General features: G+C 28.3%; 1 protein-coding gene across 2 annotated transcripts in view; it reads left to right on the forward strand.

The window, feature by feature from the left end:
* LOC133639197 (uncharacterized) overlaps window positions 1–15,265 on the forward strand; it is an 86,458-nt gene that overhangs the window by 53,329 nt on the left and 17,864 nt on the right. The window contains exons 3-6 of one of the 2 annotated variants that reach the window (XM_062032328.1): window positions 2,253–2,340; window positions 2,454–2,498; window positions 6,074–6,208; window positions 6,311–6,425. In XM_062032328.1, the coding sequence (XP_061888312.1) occupies window positions 2,253–2,340; window positions 2,454–2,498; window positions 6,074–6,208; window positions 6,311–6,412 (370 nt within the window). In that variant the 3' untranslated portion in view covers window positions 6,413–6,425. Of the gene's footprint in view, window positions 1–2,252; window positions 2,341–2,453; window positions 2,499–6,073; window positions 6,209–6,310; window positions 6,977–15,265 lie in introns of those variants that run through there. The other variant, XM_062032327.1, reaches the window with a different exon arrangement.

A 15,265-nucleotide genomic window follows, 5' to 3' on the forward strand; every position in this document is an offset into this window, starting at 1 on the left:
CCGCCATGCGCCATCCTAATCACGTCTGTTGTGTCCTTGAACACGACACTTCACCCTTGCTCCTGATTGTGGTTAGGGCCTTGCCATCAGTGTGTGAATGTGGAAATAGTGTCAAAGCGCTTTGAGTACCTTGAAGGTAGACAAGCGCAATACAAGTATAATCTATTTAATAGTGATAATAAAATAGTAATACAAATTTGTAATAAATAAAATAAATAAATAAATTAGTAATAAAATAGTGTCAAAGCGCTTTGAGTACCTTGAAGGTAGACAAGCGCTATACAAGTATAATCTATTTAATAGTGATAATAAAATAGTAATACAAATTTGTAATAAATAAAATAAATAAATAAATAAATAAATTAGTAATAAAATAGTGTCAAAGCGCTTTGAGTACCTTGAAGGTAGACAAGCGCAATACAAGTATAATCTATTTAATAGTGATAATAAAATAGTAATACAAATTTGTAATAAATAAAATAAATAAATAAATTAGTAATAAAATAGTGTCAAAGCGCTTTGAGTACCTTGAAGGTAGAAAAGCGCTATACAAGTATAATCTATTTAATAGTGATAATAAAATAGTAATACAAATTTGTAATAAATAAAATAAATAAATAAATTAGTAATACAATAGTGTCAAAGCGCTTTGAGTACCTTGAAGGTAGAAAAGCGCTATACAAGTATAATCTATTTAATAGTGATAATAAAATAGTAATACAAATTTGTAATAAATAAAATAAATAAATAAATTAGTAATAAAATAGTGTCAAAGCACTTTGAGTACCTTGAAGGTAGAAAAGCGCAATACAAGTATAATCTATTTAATAGTGATAATAAAATAGTAATAAAAAATCGTAATAAATAAAATAAATTAATAAATTAGTAATAAAATAGTGTCAAAGCGCTTTGAGTACCTTGAAGGTAGAAAAGCGCTATACAAGTATAACCCATTTACATTTATTGCAAACAAATAACAATTTTAGCATTAAATAAATAAATAAGTGAACATAGAGTAATAGACAACTTGTCTTTTAGTAGAAAGTAAGCAAAGTAGGGCTGCAACAACTAATCGATTAAATCGATTATAAAAATAGTTGGCGATTAATTTAGTCATCGATTTGTTTGCTCTATGCTAGGCGCATGCGCAGAGGCAATTATTATTATTATTTTTTTCAATAAACCTTTATTTATAAACTGCAACATGTACAAACAGCTGCGAAACAATAATCAAAATAAATATGGTGCCAGTATGCTGTTTTTTTCCCAATAAAATACTGGAAAGGATAGAAATGTAGTTTGTCTCCTTTATCCGATTATTGATCGATTAATCGAAGTAATAATCGATTATCAATTTAATCGTTAGTTGCAGCAAACCGGTTACAAAGGCTCCTAATAAGGCTGTCCAAATTTTCAGATGAGATGTTCCTGAGCCCATGTGGTGATATCCTTTACTCACTGATGTCGCTTTTTCGACGCCTGACGGATGGAAGGTCCGTAATATCATCGCTTACGTGCAGTGATTTCTCCAGATTCTCTGAACCTTTTGATGATATTACGGAGCGTAGATGGTGAAATCCCTAAATTCCTTGCAAAAGCTGGTTGAGAAAGGTTTTTCTTAAACTGTTCAACAATTTGCTCAGGCATTTGTTGACAAAGTGGTGACCCTCGCCCCATCCTCGTTTGTGAATGACTGAGCATTTCACGGAAGCTGCTTTTATACCCAATCATGGCACCCACCTGTTCCCAATTAGCCCGTTCACCTGTGGGATGTTCCAAATTGATGAGCATTCCTCAACTTTCTCCGTCTTTTTTGCCACTCGTGCCAGCTTTTTTTTGAAACATGTCGCAGGCATCAAATTCCAAATGAGCTAAGATTTTGGAAAAAATAAAGTTGACCAGTGTGAACATGAAATATCTTGTCTTTGAAGTCTGTTCAATTGAATACAAGTTGAAAAGGATTTGCAAATCATTGTGTTCTGTTTTTTATTTACCAACTTCACTGGTTTTGGGGTTTGTAGATTTAAAAAAAAAAAAAAAAGTTTTTCAATTTTATTTGAATTATTGCACAATCTCCAAATCGAGGATTTTTTTCCCCCCTTCAAAATAGCAAACAGCTTTTTAAATGGTTTTCTTTTTGAACTTTAGTGTCCTTGAGATTTAGTGTCTCGCTCTGAATAGTTTCAATGTTATTATTTGTATTGGATCAAGCTGCACATGAGGAATGTAAGCAGTTATTTATGCTCCCACAGCATCTTGAACAAGACGTCATGTGCGCTGGAAGTGAGGCAATCTGAAAAGGTGCAGCTGTGCTTAAGACATCTGACTTCCTCCATTAAGGTGAGAAAAAGGTATACCAATAATTTTGCATTCCAAACGTTTGTGAGGAGAGCTCATCTCCGGAGGCTGATTTGTGTTGCATTCAAACTTTTCCACCCCCGTTGCCGTTACAGAATTCCGACGCGATGTTGTACGCTCCGTCCATGAACGACATTCAAGTAAGTCGTGCAAAGTAGAAGAAAAAAATGTGCTTTATTTGCATGCTAACGTGACGTTTTGAACATGGACAGAAGTGTATCGGGCCCGCCAGAACCTTGCGGGCCTTTTTTTGGAGATGTTATTATTTATTTAATTATTTGCCACTTGCCAAGAGTCAAAATGTTATTTCTAGATGTTTACTCTAGTTTTAAGAACTCCTTTTTAGTCAATGACTTTGCATCAGAGGTGTCAAAGGTTTTTTTTTTTTACTTAGGGGCACATGACAGTCATGTTTGGCCCCAGAGGGCCGCGTCTAACAGTTATTATTACACCATTTTTTTGGTAGATTTTTTAAAAACTAAAATGTAAAAAAATATAAGGTAAATTGCAATAATTTCACCTCAATAAGTAGTGTATATTACTGTAAATGGAAAAACTGTACTGTTGTTTTTATAGTAAAAAAAGCAGCTCGGTTGACAAAATTTTACTGTAAAAATTTTTTTTTCTTTGTTTTTACTGTAAATAAAAAACCCCTGCAATTTTACAGTAAAATTTTGCTTTTTTTTTAAATATTTTTTTTAACCGCAAATCAACAACTGTAGATTTTTTGGTGTATTACTGTAAATGCCAAAATGGCACCACAGTTTATTACAGTAAAAAAGTACTTTTTTTTTTTATTTAGAGAAAAATGCTGTAAAAACTACAGTAAATTTCACAATTTTACCATGAAATCTATTGCTACTTTTACATTGCACAATTTAATGGATAACTTGCTTTGAAATCATTATTATTAGTATTTATTTCTATTTAAAAAATGCTTTGAATGTTTGGTAATATATTTTTGCATAATTAGACAATATTTAAGTTAACATATTTTGCGATTGCATGGAATACATATTATTTTTTTCTCCCAAAATAGAAAGAAAGAATACATTTAGTAAGTAAAGTTACAGTACTTTATTGATACATATTATTTCCAGGCTTTTGAGGGCCAAATAAAATGAAGTGGCGGGCCACATGGCAGTTATGTTTGGCCCCAAAGGGCCGCGCCTAACAGTGAATACTATTATTACACCATTTTTTAATGCATTGTATTAGTAGATTTTTAAAAAAGTAAAATGTAAAAAAATATAAGGTAAATTGCAATAATTTCACCTCAAAAAGTAGTGTATATTACTATAAATGGAAAAACTGTACTGTTGTTTTATAGTAAAAAAAGCAGCTCGGTTGCCAAAATTTTACTGTGAAATTAACATTTTTTTTGTTTTTACTGTAAATAAAAAAAACCTGCAATTTTACAGTAAAATTGTTTGCTTTTTTTTTTTTTTACCGCAAATCAACAACTGTAGATTTTTCGGTGTGTTACTGTAAATGCCAAAATGTCACCACAATGTATAACAGTAAAAAAGTACTTTTTTTTTTTATTTAGAGAAAAATGCTGTAAAAACCACAGTAAATTTCACAATTTTACCATGAAATCTATTGCTACTTTTACATTGCACAATTTGATGGATAATTTGCTTTGAAATCATTATTATTAGTATTTATTTCTATTTAAAAAATGGTTTGAATGGTTGATAATATATTTTTGCATAATTAGACAATACTTAAGTTAACATAATTTGCGATTACATCTATTTTTTTCCTCCCAAAATAGAAAGAAAGAATACATTTAGTAAAAAAAGTTACAGTACTTTATTGATACATATTATTTCCAGGCTTTCGAGGGCCAAATAAAATGAAGTGGCGGGCCATATGGCAGTTATGTTTGGCCCCAAAGGGCCTAACAGTGAATACTATTATTACACCATTTTTTTATGCATTTTATTAGTAGATTTTAAAAAAATTAAAATGTAAAAAAATATATGGAAAATTGCAATAATATCACCTCAAAAATTAGTGTGTATTACTATAAATGGAAAAACTGTACTGCTGTTTTTATAGTAAAAAAAGCAGCTCGGTTGCCAAAATTTTACTGTAAAATTTAATTTTTTTTTGTTTTTACTGTAAATAAAAAAAAACTGCAATTTTACAGTAAAATTTTGTTTGCTTTTTTACCGCAAATCAACAACTGTAGATTTTTCGGTGTGTTACTGTAAATGCCAAAATGTCACCACAATGTATAACAGTAAAAAAGTACTTTTTTTTTTATTTAGAGAAAACTGCTGTAAAAAACACAGTAAATTTCACAATTTTACCATGAAATCTATTGCTACTTTTACATTGCACAATTTGATGGATAATTTGCTTTGAAATCATTATTATTAGTATTTATTTCTATTTAAAAAATGGTTTGAATGTTTGATAATATATTTTTGCATAATTAGACAATACTTACCGGTAAGTTAACATAATTTGCGAATACATCTATTTTTTTTCCTCCCAAAATAGAAAGAAAGAATACATTTAGTAAGAAAAGTTAAAGTACTTTATTGATACATATTATTTCCAGGCTTTCGAGGGCCAAATAAAATGAAGTGGCGGGCCACATGGCAGTTATGTTTGGCCCCAAAGGGCCGCGCCTAACAGTGAATACTATTATTACACCATTTTTTTATGCATTTTATTAGTAGATTTAAAAAAAAAAAGTAAAATGTAAAAAAATATATGGAAAAGTGCAATAATTTCACCTCAAAAAGTAGTGTATATTACTATAAATGGAAAAACTGTACTGCTGTTTTTATGGTAAAAAAAAAAAAAAGCAGCTCGGTTGCCAGAATTTTACTGTAAAATTTACATTATTTAAAAAAAAACTGTAAATAAAAAAACCCCTGCAATTTAACAGTAAAATTTTGTTAGCTTTTTTTTTTTTTTTTTTTTTACTGCAAATCAACAACTGTAGATTTTTCGGTGTATTACCGTAAATGCCAAAACGGCACCACAGTTTATTACAGTAAAAAAGTACTTTTTTTTTAATTTAGAGAAAAATGCTGTAAAAAACACAGTAAATTTCACAATTTAACCATGAAATCTATTGCTACTTTTACATTGCACAATTTGATGGATAATTTGCTTTGAAATCATTATTATTAGTATTTATTTTTGTTTAAAAAATGGTTTCAATGTTTGATAATATATTTTTGCATAATTAGACAATATTTAAGTTACATGGGGTACATATATTTTTTTTCTCCCAAAACAGGAAGAAAGAATACATTTAGTAAAAAAAGTTACAGTACTTTATTGATACATATTATTTCCAGGCTTTCGAGGGCCAAATAAAATGAAATGGCGGGCCACATTTGGCCCCCCGGGCCTTGAGTTTGACACCTGTGCTTTACATAATAATCTTCATTTTTGCATGATTAGATTGTGTCTATCCCATTTATTCTGTATATATCGGTATCGGTTGATATCGGTAATTAAGAGTTGGACAATATCGGAATATCGTCAAAAAAGCCATTATCGGACATCTCTAGTTCAAAGGGTTATTAAAAAAACCCACAAAAGCACAAAATATTGTGCATTTTAGGACTTTGTGCAATGATTGATCGTACAAAATCACAAAAAAATTCTGAATTACACAAATAAGTCCGAAGTTACGTTTTGATCGCAATATCCAAAGACTAGTTTCGCCCTTTTTGTCGTCTTTCAGGACAAGTGTCTTCTTTTCTCGCTGGAATGTTACGTGAAGGAGTTGCTGATGGTCATCAAGGAGGAGGAGGTGGAGGCGGACAACATTTACGCCAACTGCATCTTTGAGTTCAGTGAAACGCTAGAATCTGAATCTGTGAGTCCATGTTGGTCAACACCTTCCGTGACCCGTTCACGCGTTCATTGGATGCGACGACGAGGAGTTTTGGTGACCATTTTTGTGCTTGTTGCGTTTCAGGTCAGCTGTCCGCCATGTGAGGCGCACTCCCTGGGCGACATTAGCACATTTCTCAGCAGACTAAAGACCCTCCTGCAAGCCATCGCTTCCCAGAAGCAATGAAGTGATCAATGAGGTCCGATAACTAGGATTGTTTTTTTTTTCATGTACAGCACACAGTCAGGTGCATTTGAAATACGACCAAATCAAGATGTGAGACTTTTAGCTTTTAGGCTTTTTCAATTTTTTTACAACTTTTTTTGACATAATATACTGCTGGGAAATATTACAATTGCGTTTGTATTGGACTTTTTTCTGTTGGATTACGATTTTCTTCTCTTTTTCGTAATATTCCAACTTTATCCGAGCAACATTCCGATAATTTTTTAAAATATTTTTTTTATAACATTCTCGTAAAATCACTTTTTATATACATTTTTTTTTTTTTGTAAAATTAGAACTTGTCTCGTATATTACGATAGATTTCTGGTAAAATGTAAAAAAAATTCTCGTAATATTTTATTAGGGGGAATTAGACTTTATTCTCCTGAAACGATGACATTTTGTACGAAATCCCGATTTTATTCTCGTAAAACTATTACTCTTTTGACATGATTTCCAACTTAATCCTCATCAAATTGTCAATTTTCTTCTTTGAAATTACAGTTTTATTCTTTTAAAATTGCCACGGTATTTTCGTAGCATTACAACTTTATTCTCGTAAAATTATCACTTTTTTTAATTATTTTTGTTTGTTTGTAAAATTAGAACTTGTCTCGTAAATTACGATAGATTTCTGGTAAAATGTAAAAAAAATTCTCGTAATATTTTATTAGGGGGAATTAGACTTTATTCTCCTGAAACGATGACATTTTCTACGAAATCCCGATTTTAATTCTCGTAAAACTATTATTCTTTTGACATGATTTCCAACTTAATCCTCATCAAATTGTCAAATTTCTTCTTTGAAATTACAGTTTTATTCTTTTAAAATTGCAACGGTATTTTCGTAGCATTACAACTTTATTCTCGTAACATTATCACTTTTTTTAATTATTTTTTTTGGTTTGTAAAATTACAACTTGTCTCGTAAATTACGATAGATTTCTGGTAAAATTACACATTTTTTCTCCTAATATTTCATTGGGGGGAATTAGACTTTATTCTCCTGAAACGATGACATTTTCTACGAAATCCCGATTTTATTCTCGTAAAACTATTACTCTTTTGACATGATTTCCAACTTAATCCTCATCAAATTGTCAATTTTCTTCTTTGAAATTACAGTTTTATTCTTTTAAAATTGCCACGGTATTTTCGTAGCATTACAACTTTATTCTCGTAAAATTATCACTTTTTTTAATAATTTTTTTTTGTTTGTAAAATTAGAACTTGTCTCGTAAATTACGATAGATTTCTGGTAAAATGTAAAAAAAATTCTCGTAATATTTTATTAGGGGGAATTAGACGTTATTCTCCTGAAACGATGACATTTTCTACGAAATCCCGATTTTAATTCTCGTAAAACTATTATTCTTTTGACATGATTTCCAACTTAATCCTCATCCAATTGTCAATTTTCTTCTTTGAAATTACAGTTTTATTCTTTTAAAATTGCCACGGTATTTTCGTAGCATTACAACTTTATTCTCGTAAAATTATCACTTTTTTTAATAATTTTTTTTTGTTTGTAAAATTAGAACTTGTCTCGTAAATTACGATAGATTTCTGGTAAAATGTAAAAAAAATTCTCGTAATATTTTATTAGGGGGAATTAGACTTTATTCTCCTGAAACGATGACATTTTCTACGAAATCCCGATTTTAATTCTCGTAAAACTATTATTCTTTTGACATGATTTCCAACTTAATCCTCATCCAATTGTCAATTTTCTTCTTTGAAATTACAGTTTTATTCTTTTAAAATTGCAACGGTATTTTCGTAGCATTACAACTTTATTCTCGTAACATTATCACTTTTTTTAATTTTTTTTGTTTGTTTGTAAAATTAGAACTTGTCTCGTAAATTACGATAGATTTCTGGTAAAATGTAAAAAAAATTCTCGTAATATTTTATTAGGGGGAATTAGACTTTATTCTCCTGAAACGATGACATTTTCTACGAAATCCCGATTTTAATTCTCGTAAAACTATTATTCTTTTGACATGATTTCCAACTTAATCCTCATCAAATTGTCAAATTTCTTCTTTGAAATTACAGTTTTATTCTTTTAAAATTGCAACGGTATTTTCGTAGCATTACAACTTTATTCTCGTAACATTATCACTTTTTTTAATTATTTTTTTTGGTTTGTAAAATTACAACTTGTCTCGTAAATTACGATAGATTTCTGGTAAAATTACACATTTTTTCTCCTAATATTTCATTGGGGGGAATTAGACTTTATTCTCCTGAAACGATGACATTTTCTACGAAATCCCGATTTTATTCTCGTAAAACTATTACTCTTTTGACATGATTTCCAACTTAATCCTCATCAAATTGTCAATTTTCTTCTTTGAAATTACAGTTTTATTCTTTTAAAATTGCCACGGTATTTTCGTAGCATTACAACTTTATTCTCGTAAAATTATCACTTTTTTTAATAATTTTTTTTTGTTTGTAAAATTAGAACTTGTCTCGTAAATTACGATAGATTTCTGGTAAAATGTAAAAAAAATTCTCGTAATATTTTATTAGGGGGAATTAGACGTTATTCTCCTGAAACGATGACATTTTCTACGAAATCCCGATTTTAATTCTCGTAAAACTATTATTCTTTTGACATGATTTCCAACTTAATCCTCATCCAATTGTCAATTTTCTTCTTTGAAATTACAGTTTTATTCTTTTAAAATTGCCACGGTATTTTCGTAGCATTACAACTTTATTCTCGTAAAATTATCACTTTTTTTAATAATTTTTTTTGTTTGTAAAATTAGAACTTGTCTCGTAAATTACGATAGATTTCTGGTAAAATGTAAAAAAAATTCTCGTAATATTTTATTAGGGGGAATTAGACGTTATTCTCCTGAAACGATGACATTTTCTACGAAATCCCGATTTTAATTCTCGTAAAACTATTATTCTTTTGACATGATTTCCAACTTAATCCTCATCCAATTGTCAATTTTCTTCTTTGAAATTACAGTTTTATTCTTTTAAAATTGCAACGGTATTTTCGTAGCATTACAACTTTATTCTCGTAACATTATCACTTTTTTTAATTTTTTTGTTTTGTTTGTAAAATTAGAACTTGTCTCGTAAATTATGAGAGATTTCTGGTAAAATTTAAAAAAAAATTCTCGTAATATTTTATTAGGGGGAATTAGACTTTATTCTCCTGAAACTATAAAATTTTCTACCAAATCCCGATTTTATTCTCGTAAAACTATTATTCTTTTGACATGATTTCCAACTTAATCCTCATCAAATTGTCAATTTTCTTCTTTGAAATTACAGTTTTATTCTTTTAAAATTGCCACGGTATTTTCGTAGCATTACAACTTTATTCTCGTAACATTATCACTTTTTTTAATTATTATTTTTTGTTTGTAAAATTAGAACTTGTCTTGTAAATTACGATAGATTTCTGGTAAAATTTAAAAAAAATTCTCGTAATATTTTATTAGGGGGAATTAGACGTTATTCTCCTGAAACGATGACATTTTCTACGAAATCCCGATTTTAATTCTCGTAAAACTATTATTCTTTTGACATGATTTCCAACTTAATCCTCATCAAATTGTCAATTTTTTTCTTAGAAATTACAGTTTTATTCTTTTAAAATTGCCACGGTATTTTCGTAGCATTACAACTTTATTCTCGTAACATTATCACTTTTTTTAATTATTTTTTTTTGTTTGTAAAATTACAACTTGTCTCGTAAATTACGATAGATTTCTGGCAAAATTTAAAAAAAATTCTCGTAATATTTCTTTAGGGGGAATTAGACTTTATTCTCCTGAAACGATGACATTTTCTACGAAATCCCGATTTTAATTCTCGTAAAACTATTATTCTTTTGACATGATTTTCAACTTAATCCTCATCAAATTGTCAAATTTCTTCTTTGAAATTACAGTTTTATTCTTTTAAAATTGCAACGGTATTTTCGTAGCATTACAACTTTATTCTCGTAACATTATCACTTTTTTTAATTATCTTTTTTTGTTTGTAAAATTAGAACTTGTCTCGTAAATTACGATAGATTTCTGGTCAAATTTTTAAAAAATTCTCCTAATATTTTATTAGGGGGAATTAGACGTTATTCTCCTGAAACGATGACATTTTCTACGAAATCCCGATTTAATTCTCGTAAAACTATTATTCTTTTGACATGATTTCCAACTTAATCCTCATCAAATTGTCAAATTTCTTCTTTGAAATTACAGTTTTATTCTTTTAAAATTGCAACGGTATTTTCGTAGCATCACAACTTTATTCTCGTAACATTATCACTTTTTTTTAATTTTTTTTGTTTGTTTGTAAAATTAGAACTTGTCTCGTAAATTATGATAGATTTCTGGTAAAAATTTTTAAAAAATTATCGTAATATTTTATTAGGGGGAATTAGACTTTATTCTCCTGAAACGATGACATTTTCTACGAAATCCCGATTTTAATTCTCGTAAAACTATTATTCTTTTGACATGATTTCCAACTTAATCCTCATCAAATTGTCAATTTTCTTCTTTGAAATTACAGTTTTATTCTTTTAAAATTGCAACGGTATTTTCGTAGCATTACAACTTTATTCTCGTAACATTATCACTTTTTTTAATTATTTTTTTTTGTTTGTAAAATTAGAACTTGTCTCCTAAATTACGATAGATTTCTGGTCAAATTTAAAAAAAATTCTCCTAATATTTTATTAGGGGGAATTAGACTTTATTCTCCTGAAACGATGACATTTTCTACGAAATCCCGATTTAATTCTCGTAAAACTATTATTCTTTTGACATGATTTCCAACTTAATCCTCATCAAATTGTCAAATTTCTTCTTTGAAATTACAGTTTTATTCTTTTAAAATTGCAACGGTATTTTCGTAGCATTACAACTTTATTCTCGTAACATTATCACTTTTTTAAATTATTTTTTTTTGTTTGTAAAATTAGAACTTGTCTTGTAAATTATGATAGATTTCTGGTCAAATTTTTAAAAAAATTATCGTAATATTTTATTAGGGGGAATTAGACTTTATTCTCCTGAAACGATGACATTTTCTCCGAAATCCCGATTTTACTCTCGTAAAACTATTATTCTTTTGACATGATTTCCAACTTAATCCTCATCAAATTGTCAAATTTCTTCTTTGAAATGACAGTTTTATTCTTTTAAAATTGCAACGGTATTTTCGTAGCATTACAACTTTATTCTCGTAACATTATCACTTTTTTAAATTATTTTTTTTTGTTTCTAAAATTAGAACTTGTCTCGTAAATTATGATAGATTTCTGGTAAAATTTAAAAAAAAATTCTCGTAATATTTTATTAGGGGGAATTAGACTTTATTCTCCTGAAACAATGACATTTTCTATGAAATCCCGATTTTATTCTCGTAAAACTATTATTCTTTTGACATGATTTCCAACTTAATCCTCATCAAATTGTCAATTTTCTTCTTTGAAATTACAGTTTTATTCTTTTAAAATTGCAACGGTATTTTCGTAGCATTACAACTTTATTCTCGTAACATTATCACTTTTTTAAATTATTTTTTTTTTGTTTGTAAAATTAGAACTTGTCTCGTAAATTACGATAGATTTCTGGTAAAATTTAAAAAAAATTCTCGTAATATTTTATTAGGGGGAATTAGACGTTATTCTCCTGAAACGATAAAATTTTCTACCAAATCCCGATTTTATTCTCGTAAAACTATTACTCTTTTGACATGATTTCCAACTTAATCCTCATCAAATTGTCAATTTTCTTCTTTGAAATTACAGTTTTATTCTTTTAAAATTGCCACAGTATTTTCGTAGCATTACAACTTTATTCTCGTAACATTATCACTTTTTTTTATTATTGTTTTTTGTTTGTAAAATTACAACTTGTCTCGTAAATTACGATAGATTTCTGGTAAAATTACAAATTTTTTCTTGTAATATTTCATTGGGGGGAATTAGACTTTATTCTCCTGAAACGATGACATTTTCTACGAAATCCCGATTTAATTCTCGTAAAACGATTATTCTTTTGACATGATTTCCAACTTAATCCTCATTAAATTGTCAAATTTCTTCTTTGAAATTAGTTTTATTCTTTTAAAATTGCCACGGTATTTTCGTAGCATTACAACTTTATTCTCGTAACATTATCACTTTTTTAAATTTTTTTGTTTTGTTTGTAAAATTAGAACTTGTCTCGTAAATTACGATAGATTTCTGGTAAAATTTAAAAAAAATTCTCATAGTATTTTATTAGGGGGAATTAGACGTTATTCTCCTGAAACGATAACATTTTCTACCAAATCCCGATTTTATTCTCGTAAAACTATTACTCTTTTGACATGATTTCCAACTTAATCCTCATCCAATTGTCAATTTTCTTGTTTGAAATTACAGTTTTATTCTTTTAAAATTGCCACGGTATTTTCGTAGCATTACAACTTTATTCTCGTAACATTATCACTTTTTTAATTATTATTTTTTTGTTTGTAAAATTACAACTTGTCTCGTAAATTACGATAGATTTCTGGTAAAATTAAAAAAATGTTTTCGTAATATTTCATCAGGGGGAATTAGACTTTATTCTCCTGAAACGATGACATTTTCTACAAAATCCTGATTTAATTCTCGTAAAACTATTATTCTTTTGACATGATTTCCAACTTAATCCTCATTCAATTGTCAATTTTCTTCTTTGAAATTACAGTTTTATTCTTTTAAAATTGCAACAGTATTTTCGTAGCATTACAACTTTATTTTCGTAACATTATCACTTTTTATATTATTATTTTTTGTTTGTAAAATTAGAACTTGTCTTGTAAATTACGATAGATTTCTGGTAAAATTTTAAAAAAATTCTCGTAATATTTTATTAGGGGGAATTAGACTTTATTCTCCTGAAACGATGACATTTTCTACGAAATCCCGATTTTAATTCTCGTAAAACTATTATTCTTTTGACATGATTTCCAACTTAATCCTCATCCAATTGTCAATTTTCTTCTTTGAAATTACAGTTTTATTCTTTTAAAATTGCAACAGTGTTTTCATAGCATTAGAACTTTATTCTTGTAACATTATCACTTTTTATATAAATGTTTTTTTGTTTGTAAAATTAGAACTTGTCTCGTAAATTACGATAGATTTCTGGTAAAATTACAATTTTTTTCTCCTAATATTTAATTGGGGGAAATTAGACTTTATTCTCCTGAAACGATGACATTTTCTACGAAATCCCGATTTTATTCTCGTAAAACTATTATTCTTTTGACATGACTTCCAACTCAATCCTCATCAAATTGTCAATTTTCTTCTTTGAAATTACAGTTTTACTCTTTTAAAATGGCAACAGTATTTTCGTAGCATTACAACTTTATTCTCGTAACATTATCACTTTTTATATTATTTTTTTTTGTTTGTAAAATTAGAACTTGTCTCGTAAATTACGATAGATTTCTGGTAAAATGACCAAATCTTTCTCCTAATATTTCATTAGAGGGGAATTACACGTTATTCTCCTAAAACGATGACATTTTCTACGAAATCCTGATTTTATTCTCGTAAAACTATTATTCTTTTGACATGATTTCCAACTTAATCCTCATCCAATTGTCAATTTTCTTCTTTGAAATTACAGTTTTATTCTTTTAAAATGGCAACAGTATTTTCGTAGCATTACAACTTTATTCTCGTAACATTCTCACTTTTTTCCCCCGAAATATCGACTTTTTGTCTTGTAAAACTTGTAAAATTACAACTTTTTTCTTCCAATTGTAAAATTGTTACTTTTTTCTCATAATATCACATTTATTTGTAAGAAATAATTTGCTTAAAAACTACCACTTTATTCTCATGAAAAGCAGACAGTTTTCTTAGAAACTGAAATTACTTTCTCATATAATTACAACTTTTTTCTTTCAATGTTACTACTGATGGTAAAAAAACAACAACCTTTTTCTCATAATATTACAAGTTTATTTCTAAGAAAATAATTAATTTACGATTTTATTCTCGTCAAATTTTTCTTATGAAATGATTACTCCTTTACATAAATTCCGACTTAATCCTCATCAAAATTACATTTTTCTTCTTGGAACTTAGTTTATTCTTGTAAAATTGCAACCGTATTCTCGTAGTATTACGACTGTTTTCCCTTGGCAATATCGACTTTTTTCTCTCGTAAAATTTACAATCCTATTCTTGTAATGTTACAACTTTTTTTGTTCAATGTTCCCACTAATAGTAAAATTGTAACTTTTTTTCTTGTAATATTACGGGTTTTTCCAAGGGAAATCCGACATTTTGGCTCATAAACTACAATTGTATTCTTTTAAAATCACGTTTTCGTTGTAATAGTCTGGCTTTTCCCCCCAAAATTTTATTTTAATTTTTTCCTTATAGATCACGACTTTGTTCTCAGGAAATGCAGACTTCTTTGAAACTAAAATGACTTTCTCGTAAAAATTAGAACTTTTTTCTTTTAATGTTACCACTAAAGGTAAAAATACAACTTTTTTTCTCGCTATATTACAAGTTTTTCTAAAAAATTCCGACCATTTGTCATCGTGAATTACAACTACATTTTTGTTTTGCTTTTCTCAAAAAAGTTTGACTTTTTGCTCGAAATAGTTGACTTTATTCTATTGACGTGCAGAATATTTTCTCCGAAATTAAAATGTTATTTTTTTCTCCTATCATCACAATTGTTTTCTGTAAAATGGTGACTTTTTTTAATCGTACATTCCAACTTTATTTTCCTAAAATTACGACTTCTTTCTTGTAATATTATGACTTTATTCTGGTAA

The sequence above is a fragment of the Entelurus aequoreus genome, linkage group LG22, assembly GCF_033978785.1.
Source record: "Entelurus aequoreus isolate RoL-2023_Sb linkage group LG22, RoL_Eaeq_v1.1, whole genome shotgun sequence".
NCBI lineage: Eukaryota > Metazoa > Chordata > Actinopteri > Syngnathiformes > Syngnathidae > Entelurus > Entelurus aequoreus.